Source organism: Miscanthus floridulus, chromosome 2, assembly GCF_019320115.1.
Source record: "Miscanthus floridulus cultivar M001 chromosome 2, ASM1932011v1, whole genome shotgun sequence".
Taxonomy (NCBI): Eukaryota; Viridiplantae; Streptophyta; class Magnoliopsida; order Poales; family Poaceae; genus Miscanthus; species Miscanthus floridulus.
Window position 1 is genome coordinate 134,700,111 of NC_089581.1, and position 17,367 is coordinate 134,717,477.

The following is a 17,367-nucleotide window of genomic DNA, read 5'->3' on the forward strand; positions in this document are numbered from 1 at the left end:
CTTCGTGCATTCATGTTTACTTTCATGCATTATATTATATACATGTGATGGTGAGACTTATGTGACATGTGAGCTCTCTACTTTCATGCTTTGCTTCCACGTTTTACTCCGATTCAAATGAGCTTTACTTCATGTACTCATACTTAATTCATATCTTTTGAGTACACCATGTTGGCTTGGGTCATATAATCATGCCTAATCCTTTTGTTCTTATTGTCAAAAGCTTATATGAACCAAGCATGTTGAAAACCTCACTCATCTCTTCTACATAATCGAGGTTGTGTTGTCATCAATCACCAAAAATGGGGAGATTGAAAGCATCTAGGCCCCCAGTTGGGTTTCGGTGATTAATGATGACATGAGATTACTATGACTAACATGTGTTTTGTAGAGGCAATTTGAGTTATGTCATGGTAATGGAAATTGATTGGGCAATCATGGTTGTCATGCCCCTGTCGATGAAAATCGTTTTGGTTTTCAAAGGATGGACGATAAGGTTAAGGACGGACTAGTTCTAAGTGTCGTTTGGTGTTGGAGAAACACTTAGTAGTATAGGACTTGTTTTTCCTTTGGCCATACTATTAAGGGGGGTATGGACTAGTAGCTTAACCTAGGTAAGTCTAATGGATTAGATGTGGTGCACACTTGTCAAACTTAGCACTAGATAGCTCAGGAATAGCCCTAAGATCGATAGAAGTCAACTTCATTCACAAAGAATTTCGAATTAGAAGTAAATGGACAGTCAAATGACTGACTAGACACTAGTTTGGTTGTGATCGGACGTAGCTTGAAGAGTCCAATCAGTTCATTTGATCGGCAGCAGCAGTCAGAGTGCGACTGGACGCTGGACATCAATGCTCACCGGATGCGACGCTAGCCGTATCTATAGTAGCGTGGATAGGCTGTTGTCCATGGACCAGATGCTAAATAGAGAAATGACCGGACTCTAGGTGCCAGTGTCCGGTCAACAACAGAAAGGTTTCAGAGAGGGTTTTTGATGACCGGACGCGTTCGGTGGGTGCTGACTGGACGCAGGCCAAAGTCTGGTCAGAGCAAATGGCTCTTTCTAACACACTGACATATTACACTGACCGATGCGTCCGGTCTCCTTGACCGGAGAGTCCGGTCATCCCAATACTTGCTGAGTTGGACCTCAACCGTTATGTTTTGAATGGGGGTATAAATACATATCCCACTCGTCCATTTGAGGCCTCTTACCCATTTGTTCAGCTGAGAAACACCTTTGGAGTGCAAGGGAGAGCAAGAGCCTAGTGGGGTGATTGAGATTTGATAATCCAAGATTAAGGACCTCATTAGTGCATAGGGAGTAGCAAGTCTGCATCCACCTTTCTCATTAGGCTTTGTCTTGGTCAAGAGAGAGTTTGTGCTTGTTACTCTTGGTGATCGCCATCACCTAGATGGCTTGGTGGTTGGAAGCTTAGTGATCATCCGGTGGAGCTTGTGGATGACCCAAGTCATGTTGTGAGCGGTTGTGGGCGACTCACCATGACAGAGTGTCAAAGAATCTACCCGTAGAGAGCACTTGATCTTTACGTGGATCAAGGGGAAGCTACACCCTTGCGCGGGTGCTCCAGTGAGGACTAGTGGAGAGTGGCGACTCTTTGATACCCTAGGAAAACATTGCCGTGTTCCTTTTCCTCTCTTTATTTTGAGCATTTACATTTGAACAACTCATTTCATGTCTTTACATTCCTAGAATTGACATGCTAGAGTAGGATTGGAACCTAGGGTACAAAACTTTTATACGGGAGAGCAATAGAAACACATTCTAGACACAAGGGGTGAAATGGGCTAAGTGTAGGGCTTAATTATTGCAAAAATTTAGAATTAGCCCAATTCACCCCCCCTCTTGGGCATCTTGATCCTTTCAGTGGTGCTGAATTCCCTCGTCGACGTAGTACGCCACGAACTCAGTTGTCGTGACTTCGCCGCCATTGTACGTGCGGAGCACCCAGAGCTTGCAGCTACACTCCTTCTCCTCAGCTGTCTGGTGGTGCTTGATGGCGTCCACAGCTTCCACCTTGGAATCGAGCAGCACGGCCCACATATAGCGGCTGGCATCATCAACGAGCAGTAGGAAGTAGTGTCGACCTCTAGGAGTGGCCTATGACACTGGAACATAGAGGTCACCGTGCACCAGCTCGAGCTGCTCGGTGGCGTGGTAGGAGGCTTGATGCAGGAAGGGCTAGCGTTTTAGCTTGGTCACCACACAGGTGTCACAGAGCTGCTCAACGTGGTCGATGCACGGCATGTCGCGAACCATTTCCTTCTTGTCGAGCTGCTTCAGGGCTTCGAAGTGAAGGTGCCCCAAGCGCCCGTGCCAGCGCCACGCCTCATCATCCTAGCGCGCGGCAAGATAGAGGGGGTGTGCACCTATACATGGAGCACATAAAGGTGGTTGTGTCCCTAGTTCACCTTGGCGAGAAGACGGCAGCCTATATCCTAGATGCGTAGCACGCCATCCTCAATCTCCACCCGTGAGCCGTTCTCATCCAGCTGTCCGACACTGATGATGGAGTTCTTCAAGCCTAGGATGTAGTATACCCCAGTGAGAAGACGGTGCTCCCCCATCTTGGCCTTGAAGATGACCGAGCCAATGCCCTTGATCTCGACGGCGGAGGCATCACCGAACTTGATGGAGCCCTTCACGCTGGAGTCTAGGTCGGATAAGAACTCGCACCGACCAGTCATGTGGTGCGTCGCACCGGTGTCGAGGTACCAGCCGTCGATCTTGTCATCGGTGGCACCTTTGCCGAGGAAGGCATGGGCGCGCGGTCCGTTGAGGTGGAGCTCGGCGGAGCCAGCTGACCCGAAAAGGGGAAAGATTGGACCTTTCACCCCCTCCCCTGTGTCTTGTTGCAGCTCGATGCATCCGTGTGCTAGGAACAGGGTGGCATCTTGCTCCTCTGCTTGCCCACCGCGGCGTGGAGGAAGGCGGCAGTCCTTGGCCCAGTGGCCAGTCCTGCCACAGTTGTGGTAGGTGTCATCCTGGGTCGCCTTGCGCTCGTTGGTGGCACTGCCATTAGCGTCGACCTAGCCCTGGGGTCCCTTCTCCTCCTTCTTGCCGCCGTGTGGACGCTGGTGACGCTCCTTAGAGCCAAATGAACCGGATCCTTCCTCCTTTTTCTCGTCGAAGGCGCGCCACTACTCCATCGTGTACAGCAGCTTGCCTTCGGTGACGCCCTGCTCGGAGTTTGGCGCCTGCTCACGGTCTTGCATCGCCTTGAGCCCCCCGATGACATCCTCGACAGTGAGCTGCTCGAAGTCGAGGAGCGTCTCGATCAAATTGACGATCTATGCGTACCTCTTTGGCATGCAGCAGAGGAATTTCTCGACCACGCACTCCTCCGTGAGGTCGGTGTCACTGTTGCACGCCATCTGCTCCATCAGATTGGTAAGACAGAGGGCAAAGTCCTCGACTTGCTCACCAGACTGAAAGGCGAGGCCTTCCCACTCCCCTCGGAGGCGCTGCATCGTCACCCAGCGCACATGATCCCTGCCGATGCATGCCGCGGCAATCGATTCCCACGCCAGCTTTGCTGTAGCCTTGTTGGTGAGGTAGGCGTCGAGCTCGATGGGGACGGCGGCGCACAACGCCTCCATCGCCCGGCGATCATCGTCGTAGTCGACGCCGCCGATGTGAACCGCCTTCCACAACCATCGGGCCTGCAGCTTGACCTTCATCAGCAGGCTCCACTCGTGGTAGTTCGACTTGGTGAGCATCGGCCACGGTGTTCCCGCTCCAGAGTCGCGGTAGACCATCTGCAGCACTGGGGAGTGGCCGTGCCGACCACGACGCCGCTCTGGTGATGGCAACTGGTGGCGACGCCCGACCAGGCTACGCGATCCTCCTGCTGGCTCCGGCTCCCGCTCCATCTCGACGCGCAGCACTGCGGCCACGGCTACCGCGCACTGGGCCGCAGCCGCCGCATGCCTGGCCGTCTCGGCCGTCGCCGCAGCCACTACCTCTACGGCAGCACGGCGCGTCGCGCGATCGTCGGCTCTGGCACCCGCGGCGGTGTGCGCTCTCGCGATCTGGCTAGCGGTGGACATGGCGCTTGCTCACTCAAGAACCCTCTCGGCTCCGATACCAGATTGTTGGCCTGATTGGATCTCAGATTTAGATCTGAAACTACCAGAGGACAGCTTGGCCCTTGGCCGCTTGGATTGAATGAAAATGCAATTGCTTGTTTTTTACAATGACATTTCCTTGCCTTTTATAGGTAAAGAGGACTCTCATTTGCTACAACATATTCTAACCATTAGAGTGGATGCTGAGCATATTCCTAACACTAGGCTTGGAAACCAAAAAAAATAAAAAAATACAGAAAAAGTAAGATACAAGTGCTTTAGTACTAGACTTGTCTATCACCCGTATCACCCTTGCGACCTCCACATCTGTGGTGTAGCGTCCGTTGTTGTAATGCAATCTCCTTCCCTTTATTTCTCCTAACAGAATAGGTAGGCTGAACTAGAAATGACAGGAGTTTCACTAGCCATCAAAGTTGTGATGCCCATGTTGTTTCTCTGCGTTTTGCTCCACTATGGCTCCAGGTCCAGCTTCATTACAGTCAGCCTGTGTCTTGGTGCTTCGCTCCACCATAGCTCCAAGTCCAGCTGCTATCCAGGGGGTTCAAAACTGGCTGCTATGTCGCAACACAATTGTAATATTCTGTGCTGGAACGTGCGGTGTCTTAACGACGTGGTGAGGCAAGATGCTGTGGGTCTCCTGGTAACAGACACGGCCTCCACCATTGTGTGCTTGCAGGAAACGAAGCTGCAGACCTTAGACCAAGGTGTTGTCCGGCATGCAGTTGGAGCTTTCCTGTGCTGTTTTTCCTATTTTTTAGTGTGACATTTTGTACACAGGTGAGGTTATGGGACGTTGAAAGAAGCTCTATCGGAGAGCTGTTGGTTCTTTTGCCTTCTCAAAGAAAATAAATAACTTTTTTTTAGTGGCGGCATGTTTGCTCTTCTCAAAGAAACCAAAAATATTTCATCCGTTGATTTCTTTTTTAGTTTAAGTTTGTTTTAGTTTTATGATTTATTTTTTCTAGACACTATCATAGCGTTAGCACAGACAATATACTAGTGAACAAAAAAAAAGATCACAATACTTTTTTGTAAGGCAACACAGTATTGCACTTCTCTATTACGTACTGAAAAATCTGCACAGCCTTCGCTAGGAAGCAACTACAACAGCTTATCAAAACTGGATACATGAACAATAAAAGATCACTGCACTTTTTGTAAGGCAACACAGTATTGCAGTTTTCTGTAGGAACAGAAAAATACAGAACTAACAAATGAAAGTATTATTTTTATTTACTTTACTATTCTTAGTCCCGATTAAGCAATGAAGAGGCTAATGAACGATAATTAAAGTAGGATATAGAGTACTGGAATTTCTAATAAGGCAGCTGGTATGCCAGTTAAGCTGAAAAGGATTACATATAGCCCCAAAATCAGTCACCGTTGCCCAGCTGCACGAAACATATACGTAAGGCGTGTTTATCATATTTTAGTCGTAATGGTAGCAAAACAAACAAAAAGAGTAGAACACTCAATGCTATTTGATAAAATATAAGCCACAGGTCGTAACTAGTATATTGGGAATTCAAATATGCATCAGATGTTCAAGAGTTACGGAGTAGATATGGTGCCTTTACCTATTCCTAAATAGGCTATTTAACCTAACAACCTTCAAATCAGGTACAAAAAATAAATCACTAAGCCGCCAAATGGAAACAGAGGTGTATAGAGGGAAAAGACCTTGAAATTTGGAGAGAAGTCGTGCAACGAACTACAGGTTCGTACATACAATTGGAACAAAAACAAAATGAGATTGGCATGTTGAAATACAGTAGCAAAGAATCCATGACAAATCTAATTTGGGTTAGTGCATAGGGTGTATCTTATGGGAAAACAGAAAAGGTAAATAAGGGCCGTTAAAACTTGGGAGGCTGACAACTTACCTATTTCCCTAATTATGATTAAAGACCAACCCTAACTTGAAACATAATCATCAAGATCAATTTGGTAAGGTCACTCTATGTTGGATCTTAAGTAACTGTTTACACCAAAATTTGGAAGAAGAGTTACAGGGACTCGAAAGTTCCCAAGATCATGTCATCAAGGAATCAATTGCGTACAGATCGGAACCAGCTGATTCAGATGCAAAACTAGAATCGGCTTTCTTCAGATAGCGCCAACGGATAACGACAAAGACTATGATCGGCGCCAGGACGAGGCATGTTAGACTCTACAAAAAGGAAAAAAAAGAGTCCAAGTTATCTTAAATTAGGAATGTTTTCTCTAGGGTCAAAAATTGTGATGAGTCGTGCTTAGACAGGAGTCATGCGTAGGTCCCGGGTATAAATATCAAACCCCGGCTATTGTAAGACACACAATCAATCCAATATACAAGTCATTTACTTTTTTGGCTCCGGCCACCCCTAAAGAGTAGGAGTAGAGTAGATCTCGGCGAGTTCTTCAGCAAGTACGGCTGCATCGATCCGGTCGACCTCCACTGCTTGTTGTAAGTACCGTCATGGCTTATATCTCTGTTCGTACGGCTGCATCGATCCGGTCGACCTCCACTGCGACTCTGGTATAAGTTAGTTATCGATTCTTGCCTAGTTCAAGTATGGCTGCATCGATCCAGTCGACCCCCACTGCATGAACTAGATCAAGGTCAAGTTATCGGCTCTATCTAAGGGTAGCGTTCCTTCGGATAGATTCATTAAGTTACCGATATTGCTTATTGCTTACATTATTTATTTAATTACAGCAATATCACTTCGTCCGATTGGGATTGATCTAGATCGGCCTTGTATCCTTTTTAACCCATCGTTTGCTAATCTAAAACTAATCTAATATGTACTTTAAACGATGAGTTATGTTTTATCGGTTGTTTTACATCAATCTTGATCATGCATAGCGTGCGGTTAAGGCGTGTTTGATCTTGAATAGATCTATTAGTTAGCGAAAACTGTTCCATGGCCCGTTATCATGGCCTATGTGATTCTACCTCACACCCCACTATTAGCACTGTGGAGTAGGGATTGTTATTTGATAGATCTGTTCTTGAGATGGCATGACCTTAACTGTGCGCTATGCCTGAATCGGCTGTTTTAGCCGATATCGAGTGCTTTCACGAACAGTTCGCATCACGAGATCGTTGAAGTAGCGATAAGTTGAAAGATGTGTTAGCCCCATGATCTTATTATTGTATTACGGCCTGCATGATTTTGCCTCATGCCCCACTGATATTAGTAATAAGTTAGGGTCGTCGAGTCTATTGTTGTTTCTACGGCCTGCATCATTCTGCCTTATGCCCCACTGGTCATAGCGATAGATGAGATCTAATATGTTCATTAGATTTATTTCTATTAAATGGTTAAATAATGATGAACTGTTTCTTTTACAAAGGAGTTCGGTTACTTGTAGTCATTGGCTTAGCATAAACTAATTACTGTTGATATCTTTTTGCCAGTGACCAGTATTTGTTTAAACAACGACATTCATAATGATAACCAATTCTTCTTACACAACCTCATGAGCTTTAACCGATTTATTCTTATGAATATGCTGGAATCGGTTATTTAGTCGATCTCCTTTCATATCGGCTCTCAAAGCCGCACATTCGGGACTGTCTAGCAACACTGATATGTTTCGCCCTTAATTACTGATAAGCTTTCTCTCCTTGTTAATTGCAGGGTCAAATTGACTAGCACGTCTCGGGAGGAGTGCGCAGGATCGACCACCCTTACGCTGAAGCTAGGCGGATCTCCAGCTCTATCGAGCGGACCCTTCCGGCTTGCTACGTGTGTCCTCAGCACGGGACAAAATTCTGTGTCGACACACGTTTCTGGCACGCTCGATGGGACACCACAATCGTCATGACGGTTCACAACAACAATGACATCCTTATGCTGCATTATGAAGATCTACCTGATGGGGATAAGGGTATCATCAGCAAAGCTATAGAAGAGTTTCGGAATAAATGTTTGTTGTCCTACACCAAAACACGTGACAACACAATTATTCAGAAATTTCCACTACCAAAAGTTCTCCTACACGGGCAGACGGATACAACTGAAGATAAAGATAGGCATTTCTTTAAGGAAGTTGTTGACAAATCTGTTCGTGGTTCCATATCAAGCCATAACGAAGCTTTCGTGGACATATTCCACAACGTCATGAGAGAGGTGATTCATGGGTTTCCAGTTGGTCAAGGTGGGCTGGCTTATTACAACATTCTAGATCCGTTGACCTAAGGGACTAATCAAGTCGGTACCAGCCATCAAGAAGCAGCACCAGCTGGTAGTGGTGATGTCCAGACAGTTCAGGGTTTATCTTAACAAACTCAAGGAACTACTGTAAATCAGACGCAGTACAATCCTGGACCATCAATACAGCATTGCAACAGCCGGCAGGGCAAAGTCAAAACCAGGTGATCAATTTTGGCACATCAGGCCACATACCATCGTCGGCTCAAAAAATAGCACCATCAATTCAAAGGATCCATAGAGATATAGATCATTATGTCTATAATCAGAGACTTCAAGCAGCGAGTCAGCAAAGGACTCAGCAGATTGAGATTCCACAAGGGTATCACTTTGGCATAGATTATAACACCCTTCACATGATGCCAAATCCAGGATATCAAGACACACGGGATTTTAATCCACAGATGAGTCAGCAGGTGTAGAGGAATCCAAATCCGCAAGCTGGTGGATTATTGCTGAGGGTGACCGAGATGATGAAGAATCAGTTCGGTCTGAAGCCAAAATGGCTGATATTTTCGTATAAATGCCCATATCCAGAATGATATAATTTGGTCGCCCTTCTCACAAATTACAGGCTCCCAGAGTTTACTAAGTTCACTAGCCAAGATAGTATAAGCACGATAAAACATGTCAGTCGGTATCTTACACAGTTGGGTGAAGCATCAGTTGAGGATGCCCATCGAGTTTGTTTCTTCTCCTTGTCCTTATCAGGGCCAACCTTCGCTTGGTTTTCATCACTACCAGTCAATTCCATTGCCAATTGGGCTGGCTTAGAGAAGAAGTTTCATACATATTTTTACACTAGGACTGGAGAAAAGAAGATTACCGATCTGACAACTATAAGACAGAAGACTAATGAATCGGGCACTGAATTTCTTCAGAGGTTCCGAGAAACCAGGAACTTGTGCTTCTCCTTAAATTTGGCTGATGATCAACTGGCTGCTTTAGCTGTTCAAGGAATGCTGCCAATATGGAAAGAAAAGTTGTTGGGACAAGAATTTGACAACTTAGGACAATTGGCTCAATGAGTGGCGGTGCTCAATAGCCAATTCCAGAGTATGCGCAGAGATACCCGGTTCCATAAGAGTACCACAGTAGCCAAAGCCTATGATCCATACTCAGTCGATGATGGCTATGAAGATAAAGAAGAAGAGGTTGCTGCGGTTTAATGGAATTGGGGCAAGAAGACAGTAATTGTGCCAAATCCTTGGGGAAGAGGAGTCAAGGAGAGCTATGACTTTGATGTCACCAAATCAGATAAGCTCTTCGATTTCTTGCTTGAAAAAGGGCAGATCAAGTTGCCCGATGGTCATGTCATGTTGCCCCCTCATCAATTAAAAAATAAGAAGTTCTGCAAATTCCATAATGCTACTTCTCATTCCACCAACGAATGTAGAATTTTCCGACAGCATATACAGAGGGCTATTCAGTAGGGGAGGCTCAAATTTGATATGCCTCAAAAAATGAAAGTTGATGATAATCCTTTCCCAGGAGATCAAAATATGGTTGATGCTGGGCTATTCAAAGGAGAAATTAAGGTCCTAACATCAACCAAATCAAAAAAGCTAGAACAGTATATCCCAAGATGCAAATATTGACTGACAAGTACAGAGAGATTAGAAGACATCGTGCCGAGCAAAAGAGTCGATACGAGCAGGGGGAGACGACAAAGCCACGGGTTACATCTTAGATTCTGTTGAATAAATAGCAGCGGCAGAAGGAAAAGGATTATCAGCATTGGTTAAAGAATCAAGCATACCAGCATCAACTGAAAGAAGAGAGGTATGAAAGGAAACGAGCCGAATTACATTGGAATTGTCCTTTCTTCAGACATTGCTGGAATGAAGGTTTGAAGTTGCCTACCAGACATAACTGTCCAGAATGCAGCAATCAGTATTGGGAGTTTAGGCAATCTCAAACCAACCATCGGTCTATCCATACTCAAGATGCATATCATCATGATAACAAGGATCAGTGCTTAAAAAATGCAAGTGTTCATAATCGGCTGAGAAAAAGAGTTGTTGATCAGGACTGGACTGATTATGAAGGGGAAAGCAATGAAAGAAAATATGTTTAGCAGGAGGGCCAATGGTGTCTAGGAGGTTTAACAAGAAGCTAGAAGAGAAGGGTGCAACGCCTAAGGAATAAAGAGATGGAACAGGCTCAGGCATCCGATAAACCTCAAGTATGGCGTACCAAGCAAACAACCGATAGAAAGCAACCATCGGCTAATATCCAAATGACTTTTCTATTGCCATCAGAATTCAGAGTCATTGGTGAGAGCCAATAGCCGATCCAAGCAGTCGGCTTTGAAAACCTGTATTAATTGATAATCCAATAGATGGTATAGATGGCGAACTAGGACATGGCTTCACGTCGGCCGATGAATTGGAAGAAGTAGATATTGGTCCTGGAGATAGACCTAGGCCGATGTACGTAAGTACCAAGTTGGATCCGGAGTATAAGCGGGAATTAATTGATTTATTAAAGGAATTTAAAGACTGCTTTGCTTAGGAATACTATGAGATGCCTAGTTTAGACCAGTCAATTATTGAACATCGGTTGCCAATCAAACTTGGATATTGGTCATTTAAACAAGCTCCGAGAAGATTTAACCCGAACATACTCGATAATATCAAAAAGGAGACTGAAAGGTTACTGGAAGCAAAATTTATCCGACCATGCCGATATGCAGAGTGGATATCGAATGTTGTCCCTGTATATAAGAAGAATGGAAAACTGAGAGTTTGCATTGATTTCAGGGATCTAAACAAAGCCACACCCATAGATGGTTATCTGATGCCAATAGCTGATATGTTAGTAGATGCAACAGCCGGACACAAGGTTATTAGCTTCATGGATGGTAATGCAGGGTACAACCAAATTTTCATGGCTAAAGAAGACATAGCAAAGACTGCTTTTAGGTGCCCTAGCGTAATCAGTCTGTTCGAGTGGGTTGTGATGACCTTTGGTCTGAAGAATGCCGGTGCAACTTATCAAAGGGCAATGAATTACATTTTCCATAAGTTAATCTACCGGATTGTTGAAATCTACATCGATGATGTGATGATAAAATCCAAAGGGTACAAAGAGCACTTGGTTGACTTGCGTGAGACTCTAGAATGCACAAGAAAGCATGTTTAAAGATGAATCCTAATAAGTGTGCTTTTGGAGTATCAGCTAGACAATTCTTAGGGTTCATGGTCCACGAGAGAGGAATCAAAGTTGGTCAGAAGAGCGTGAAAGCAATTAATGAGGCAGTTCCCCCGACTATCAAAATAGAGTTGCAATCTCTGCTTGGTAAGATTAATTTCATCAGAAGATTCATTTCAAATTTGCCGAAAAGGATCCTGTCATTTTCTCCCTTGTTGAAGCTGAAAAATGATCAATAATTCAAGTGGAGTGACATACAACAAAGGACGTTTGAAGAGATAAAAGAATATATGAAGTGTCCACCTATGCTGGTCCCTCCTCAGCAAGGCAAGCCGTTTAAGTTGTACATATCGACCGATGACAGTACAATTGGATCGGCCTTGATGCAAGAATTTGAAGGAAAAGAGAGTTGTTTTCTATATGAGTAGAAGACTACTGGATCTAGAGATGAGATATTCTCCCACAAAAAAGTTATGCTTGTGCTTATATTTCTCTTGCACTAAATTGCGACACTACTTATTATCGACCGAGTGTACAGTTGTTTCCAAGGCTGATGTGGTTAAGCACATGTTATCAATGCCAATACTGAATGGAAGAGTGGGAAAGTGGATTCTTGCGTTATCGGAATTTGACTTGAAGTACGAATCGGCTAAAGCAGTCAAAGGACAAGTAATGGCCGATTTTGTCACCCGGCATCATAAGCCAAGCATTGGTTATGTAGAATCGATGCCTTAGATGTTATTCTTTGATGGGTCATCATGCAAGCGGGGTGGTGGCATTGGTATTGTTATTATTTCGCCTCAAGGGACAAGTTTTGAGTTTGCTCTTCTAAGTGAGCCAATGATTACTAACAATCAAGTGGAGTACGAAGCTATTCTCAAGGGACTTCAACTTCTTCATGAAGTAAAGGCCGAAGCAATCGAAGTGTTTAGAGATTCATAGTTAATCATTAATCAGTTCATCGGCCTATATGAGTGCAAAGAAGAGACTTTGAAAGGATACTATGATGAGTGTCAAAAGTTACTCAAGGAGTTTCTTCATATCTCTTTCCAACATATTCTGAGAGCACAAAACCAAGAAGCTAACTGTCTGGCTCAAAGTGCATTAGGATATCGAGTGTTTTAGGAAATCTTGAGTAGTGAAACCTCAAGTGATAACTAGAGAGTCAAAATAGCCGATTACCTTAGAGATCCGTCTCAGAAAGTTACCAGAAAGCTAAGGTATAAATCGGCTAAGTATGTTTTGTTAGATGATTAGTTATACTATAAAACAGTCGATGGGGTGTTGCTCAAATGCCTAAACTAGGAAAAAGCTAAGGTGTTGATGGGTGAGGTGCATGAAGGGATATGTGGAGCTCATCAATCGACTTATAAGATGAAATGGATTATCCGCAGAGCTAAATATTTTTGGCCAACGATGTTGGAAGATTGTTTTGAATATTATAAGGGGTGCCAAAACTGTCAATGTTTTGGTAACGTCTAGAGATCGCCTGCCTCGGCCATGAATCCAATAATCAAGCCATGGTCGTTTCGAGGGTAGGGAATTGATTTAATTGGCCAGATTTTTCTGCCTTCAAGCAAATGACATAAGTTCATATTGGTAGCAACAGATTACTTCACTAAATGGGTTGAGGCAATTCCTTTGAAGACGGTAACCTCAAAGAACATGATTGATTTTGTCAGGGAACACATTGTGTATCATTTTGGGATTCCTCAAACTATAACTACAGATCAAGGAACAATGTTCACATCAGAAGAGTTCGGGGATTTTGCTGCTAGTATGGGGATCAAGCTACTGAATTCCTCTCCTTATTATGCCTAGGCTAATGGCCAGGCAGAGGCGTCCAACCAGATTATGACTAAGCTGATCAAGAAAAAGATTGAGGAACAGCCAAGGAAGTGGCATTCGACGCTAAATGAGGCGTTGTGGGCATATAGGATGGCCTGCCATGGATCAATTAAAATGTCACCTTACGAGCTTGTGTATGGCCATAATGCAGTTCTTTCTTGGGAAGTTCGGACTGGATTGAGACGTGTTACACTGCAGAATGATTTGTCAGCCAAAGTCTACAAGAATCTTATGATAGACAATTTGGAAGACTTGAGTTGCCTTCGGCTACATGGTCTTGAAAATATCGAAGCCAATAAACTAAGGGTTGTGAAATATTACAATAAAAAGGTCAAGATTAAGCAATTCTCTGAAGAAGACTTGGTCTGGAAAGTGAAATTGTCGATCGGGTCAAAGGACAGTAAATTCGGCAAATGGTCACCTAACTGGGAAGGACCTTATCGGATCAAACGTTGTGCGTCTGGTAATGCTTATATTTTGGAAACACTAAAAGGAGAGGAAGAATTTGGCTGAGCAATCAACAGGAAATATTTAAAGAAATATTATCCTAGCGTTTGGATCAATACTTAATAAGCGATTTGTTCGGTCGATAGCTTTAATAGCCAATATGGAAGGTATCGCCCCAAGTGCAAAAATGAACCCAAAGGGGTAAAAGCCGGTACGATGTGTATCGCCTATAGAAGCAAAGCAAACACGAATGAAGTGATGTGTATGAAGCACAAAACAAAGGAAAATCACTTAAGATGAAGAAATTGTTTGCTAGACGTCACCTATTACAAGCTATGGGCCGGAAAAACTTTGCCTACTATATCATCGGCCAGGGTGTTGAAGGCTACAGAGTTGGCGGTGCTCATGAAGTCTTCAACCAAGCGCTCATGCTCCCTAGGGTACATTGCGTCCGGAAAACCATGGGGAAGAAGCCAAAGATTGTGACCAGAACGGACTTATGCAGCAGCCAGCGCCATGGCGACACCGTGACGAACGCCATGAAGGGCGATCTCCCTGACACGATTCAGGATGTCATGCAAACGAACCACCGGAACGGCGCCTCTAGCATTGACAAATCCCACCGCGTGATCCGCAGCTAATCGAAGACTCTCCAACTAAGTAGTTAGATCTAAAAGATTTAAGGAAAGAGTGATCAGAAATCTTGAGAGCAAAACTAAGTAGAAAATAGAGAAATTATGATAGACATCTCACCCATGATTCTAGCTTCAGCCCTGGCCAACCTTTCTCCCACCAGGCCGACCTCGGGGGGTGATCGGCCTTCAATCATGGCCAAAGCCGATTCTGCTAGGGAGAGGCAGTTAGCTAGATGCTGGTCGGTCCAATCGATGGAGACCAGCAGATCATCATTATTGATCTGCCTCCTCGAGTGACGAGGAAGCTAGCGGCGAATTGGTGCTAAAGATGACCCCAAAGGCTAGGTAGAGTCGGCCCTCTGATCCGAAATGATGGGAGTACCCCAAGTTGCATCCTCTTGAAGGCGTTGGCATGATGATGTAGATCTGTTGAGGGCTTCTTCAACAGACCTCTCGTTGTTCTCCATGATCTCAAACCTACAGGAAGGCAGAAACTATACTGAAGACGAAGAAGGTTTGAGACGAAACGGGTTGTTTTTTGATCCACAACCGTGGCCCGTATATATAGCCTGGGAAAGCGAGAAGGTAGATCTTGCTGGGGATGTGAAATTAAAATCAGAAATGGAAACAGATCAACACTTCGGAAATTCAGGGGACGGATAACGAGGAGATAACGGACTCAAACTTATTGCTTCCCCAAATTATAAAGTATCATGGAACGGATACAAAGAATTTACATTGACCAGGGGTTAACCCACCAGGGCTTCTTTGGATTGAAGGGAGTCAGGATCCCCACAAGGCCAAAACTCAACGTGAACCAAGTCACATCGGCCCATTGATGAAATTGTGCCAGAGAAGAGGAAAGGTCGCCCGCCTAACATATGATCAGCAGATTTCTCGGTAAATTGAGGAACTATGGGAAAAAAGCCTGTGGCTTTCCCAGTGGGCGTTTGGAGGAGCAAATAAGGGGAAGATGTCCACACATTTAGGCCCTCGCAAACACTAGAACAACTTTGCGAGCATGGAGAGAAGACTCAGGTGACATCACAAGAATTCTTCTAACCGTAATGGATGGTCTTCTTGCTCAACGAGGTGCTAGAATGAGCGACACAGTCACCCTATGCACAAGAATTCTTCTAACCGCTAAAGATCTTCATAGCAAAAGGATAGACCATGGAGGGTCCAGCGAAGTCGGGAGCACTCGAGGAGGTAGATAGAAAAGAAACATGGCTGAATTGTTGAGTTGCCCCCGCCAGGGTCGGATAGGCATTTTATAGCCGGCCCGGAAAGATGAATCCAAGTACCCCTGAAGCAATGACGCTCTCGTAAAAGTTTTTGAAGCATGGTCTCATGAGCTGGCATAAGTGGCGACAAACAGTAGACCCTAGATCAAGAATCTTTACCCATGACTACAGACCTATCAGGGGCACAAATGTGATAATTTTGGAATAAAATTACTTTTATCCCTAAATTAGGGGCCATGTGTTTACCTCCACTGCTTATTGTAAGTACCGTCATGGCTTATACCTCTGTTCGTACGGTTGCATCGATCTGGTCGACCTCCACTGCGACTCTGGTATAAGTTAGTTATCGATTCTTGCCTAGTTCAAGTATGGCTGCATCAATCCGGTCGACCCCCACTGCATGAACTAGATCAAAGTCAAGTTATCGGCTCTATCTAAGGATGGCGTTCCTTCGGATAGATTCATTAAGTTACCGATATTGCTTATTGCTTCCATTATTTATTTAATTACAGCAATATCACTTCGCCCGATTGGGATTGATCTAGATCAGCCTTATATCCTTTTTATCCCATCATTTGCTAATCTAAAACTGATCTAATCTGTACTTTAAATGATGAGTTATGTTTTATCGGCTGTTTTACATCAATCTTGATCGTGCATAGCGTGCGGTTAAGGCGTGTTTGATCTTGAGTAGATCTATTAGTTAGCAAAAACTGTTCCATGGCCCGTTATCACGGCCTGTGTGATTCTGCCTCACACCCCGCTGTTAGCACCGTGGAGTAGGGATTGTTATTTGGTAGATCTGTTCTTGAGAGGGCATGACCTTAACTGTGCGCTATGCCTGAATCGGCTGTTTTAGCCGATATCGAGTGCTTTCATAAACAGTTCGCATCACGAGATCATTGAAGTAGCGATAAGTTAAAAGATGTGTTAGCCCCATGATCTTATTATTATATTACGGCCTGCATGATTTTACCTCATGCCCCACTGATATTAGTAATAAGTTAGGGTCGTCGAGTCTATTGTTGTTTCTACGGCCTGCATGATTCTGCCTCATGCCCCACTGGTCATAGCGATAGATGAGATCTAATATGTTCGTTAGATTTATTTTTATTAAATGGTTGGATGATGATGAATTGTTTCTTTTATAAAGAAGTTTGGTTACTTGTAGTCATTGGCTTAGCATGAACTAATTATTGTTGATATCTTTTTGCCAGTGACCAGTATTTGTTTAAACAACGACATTCATAATGATAACCGATTCTTCTTACACAACTTCATGAGCTTTAACCGATTTATTCTTATGAATATATTGGAATCGGCTATTTAGTCAATCTCCTTTCATATCGGCTCTCAGAACCGCACATTCAGGACTGTTTGGCAACACCGGCATGTTCCGCCCTTAATTACTGATAAGCTTTCTCTCCTTGATAATTGCTGGGTAAAATTGACTGGCACGTCTCGGGAGGAGTGCGCAGGATCGACCACCCTTGCGCTGAAGCTAGGTGGATCTCCAGCTCTATCGAGCGGACCCTTTTGGCTTGCTACGTGTGTCCTCGGCACAGGACAAAATTATGTGTCGACAGTAATGTAGCTTGCGGAGTAATTAAGGACCGTTCATTGGGATAGTGAGTCCGAGTAACCATTCATACAGACCACATGTAGCAAAATGGGGCGACAAACCAAGTAACTAATTGCGACCGGTCTATCCGTGAAACTGGCACGAGG

At 44.4% G+C, this 17,367-nt stretch overlaps 1 protein-coding gene across 1 annotated transcript; it reads right to left on the minus strand.

The window, feature by feature from the left end:
* Window positions 1-2,463: 2,463 nt before the first annotated feature.
* Window positions 2,464-4,074, minus strand: LOC136537109 (uncharacterized). The gene is made up of 2 exons (XM_066529187.1): window positions 3,326-4,074; window positions 2,464-2,983 (listed from the first exon to the last, which is right to left on the minus strand). Exons 1-2 carry the CDS (start codon window positions 4,072-4,074, stop codon window positions 2,464-2,466), a joined length of 1,269 nt encoding a protein of 422 aa, XP_066385284.1.
* Between the last annotated feature and the right edge of the window lie 13,293 nt (window positions 4,075-17,367).

Coding starts and splice junctions, on each gene's coding strand:
- LOC136537109 (XM_066529187.1), bottom strand. CDS start 4,074: ATGTCCACCGCTAGCCAGATCGCGAGAGCGCACACCGCCGCGGGTGCC. Junction 2,984..3,325: donor CTCTGCTGCATGCCAAAGAG/GTACGCATAGAT, acceptor CAACTGTGGCAG/GACTGGCCACTGGGCCAAGG.